Here is a 2,247-nt window from a genome sequence, read left to right as displayed (position 1 = left end):
TCAAACTCATCGGCCAGATCCACCTGCGATCCCCACGAGCTCATTCCCTTCCGTGCCTCAGCAGCGGCGGGTCCTGAATCACGGGAAGCAGATGGCTGCCCCTCTTTCCTCGCAAAAAAGAGACAAATGAGAGTGGAGCTTTTCCCTTGGAAAAAACGCTCACAGTGCACGCCGATTGCCCCCTCGGAGGCATCGTGTGCATGCTCTTCGCCCAAACAAATAACGCATAGATTGTGTGTGTCATCAGACGTCAAACAACGTCAGCACTGATGCACACATCCTTAAACGCTTTGCTAGTGCTCGCCCTAATGAGATGAATAGATCACTCTTACCACAGAAATGCATGCTTCAAACAAAACAGTCAATGAAGACGAAGAAGAGAATGATGTGTGCTCCCGGCGCCTATTTATACTATAGTCGCACCGGTAGTGACGTCATGGCTGTCGCCGGCCAACGAGTTGGTGTTTTTTCAATGTATGCTTCAGACACGGGTCACGACGAGGTGTTCCCCATAGCGACCCCTAGAGGATGCAGTTCTAAGTTCCCATGAAAGGGAACTTGTTCTGAGTAAAACAATCAAATAGAAAGTAGTTCTGTGCACCTCCGTTAAAAAGCAAATTATATTATGCAATGAGCAACATGCAAATTATTTTTACAGCTGGTAAGAATAACAACTACAGCTGAATGTTCAAGTACATGCTGTACATAGTTTTGCAGCAGATATATACATAGATCAGTGCATAAATAAATATATTGTTGTAACACAGTTCGTAGATCAGGATGAAGGAGGTGGGAACCCAGGCTCAGCCCTGCTTAGCTTCAGTGGGTAACCAGTCTTGGGCTAAAGGGTGATATGGCTGCCGATGTAAATTCCATACATGTTCATATTTGTTTTGCCTGATCAGCAGCTCATGAAACAGAAGCTGTTCAGCTATCAGAACTCCAGAGCCATAGCATATACTTGGCTCTTTACTGGCTTTCAATATGGCTGGTTGAATTTAATTTCAATATATATTTAAATAATATATGTAATTGTGTATTATAAGATATTAAATCAATTTTTTCAAATATTTTTTATCTCACCATGCACAGCATGAGAGCTTAATTCTGAGCTGTTTCTCACAGTCTTGTACTGTGTCTGGTAAAGGGATGCCACTGGTCTCAAGAAGAAGCAGGCACAGGGCTGCACCAATGATCAGCCCACTGCTGTAACAGATCATAGCTGGCAGACGGATCCCCCTGTCAGGGGTCACCACCGCATTTATAATTTAATACAAGCAGCAAACTGTTCGGATAAAAAAAAATTTTTTATTCAGATATTGCTAATAGTTGCAGAGGAAAGAAGTGTTGAACTTGAGACGACAAACTCGCCAGTGGGGTTTTTTTATGTAATAGCCCCTCAAAGTTACATCATTCAGTCAAGCTATTTACTTTGAGCTTTAAAAAACAACTCAAGAAAGACACCTCCCTCTGTGTCAGGGGTGCTTACAGGTAAGTTAAGTGTCACATACTTAAAAACCCTCTAAATCTGCAAAAACACCTGTGCTGTGTCGCAATACAGCACATACATTCAATAGTACCTTCAAAAAGTGAAAATAAAATATTTTACGAATAAACCATCACAGAAATTATATTACCACAGTTAAACTTCCCTACTCAATGTAACTCATGACAAACAGACACAAGAGTATAGTTGGTTACGTAAAGTTGGCGAAATTAGACTAGTGGAGGTCTTCTCTGAGAGTGGCTTCTGCGTCTCATTGTACACAGAATCCAAAAGCTGCCAAAAAAGTAATGTACAATTTATGTTAGCACAGTTCTGCATACTGAAATGGCATGTCTCTCCACTCTCCACAAACATTTGAGCAATTTTAGAGTATGACGTTGTGTCTTACAAGACCCACGTAGTGCTTGTCCTCAGGACTTCTATTCTGATAGCCCTCTAGTGTTTTCATCCTCTTATTTAGAAGCAGCCATCTAGGAGATTCTGGAAGAAAGCTAATAATTGCAAGAAAGAATGAATAAACAAAAACAAACACTTTTCTTTAAATAATTCAACACTTTAACCATGCACTGAAAATTTGTGTTTGTTCTACTAACAAATAAAGAGGTAGGAAAAGGATCTGAGGGATGCCCAGTGCCAGATGAAACGGCATCCAACCACTGGCCAAGAAAGCTACAGCTGCCAATCCCATCATTCCCAGACTGAAGATGAAGGAAAACAGGGTGGGTGGCCAGATACGATAC

At 41.5% G+C, this 2,247-nt stretch overlaps 1 protein-coding gene across 1 annotated transcript in view; it reads right to left on the bottom strand.

Annotated features, from left to right (window-relative positions):
- Positions 1 to 1,652: 1,652 nt before the first annotated feature.
- Positions 1,653 to 2,247, bottom strand: part of LOC107590944 (solute carrier family 22 member 8-like) — a 5,940-nt gene continuing 5,345 nt past the window's right edge. The window contains 4 exon segments of the mRNA XM_016279904.1: positions 1,653 to 1,723; positions 1,726 to 1,780; positions 1,896 to 1,998; positions 2,101 to 2,247. Of these exon segments, the coding sequence (XP_016135390.1) occupies positions 1,653 to 1,723; positions 1,726 to 1,780; positions 1,896 to 1,998; positions 2,101 to 2,247 (376 nt within the window).

This window comes from Sinocyclocheilus grahami, unplaced genomic scaffold (assembly GCF_001515645.1).
Source record: "Sinocyclocheilus grahami isolate Dianchi unplaced genomic scaffold, SAMN03320097.WGS_v1.1 scaffold134.1, whole genome shotgun sequence".
Taxonomy (NCBI): domain Eukaryota; kingdom Metazoa; phylum Chordata; class Actinopteri; order Cypriniformes; family Cyprinidae; genus Sinocyclocheilus; species Sinocyclocheilus grahami.
This window is presented reverse-complemented; position numbering and strand designations above follow the sequence as displayed.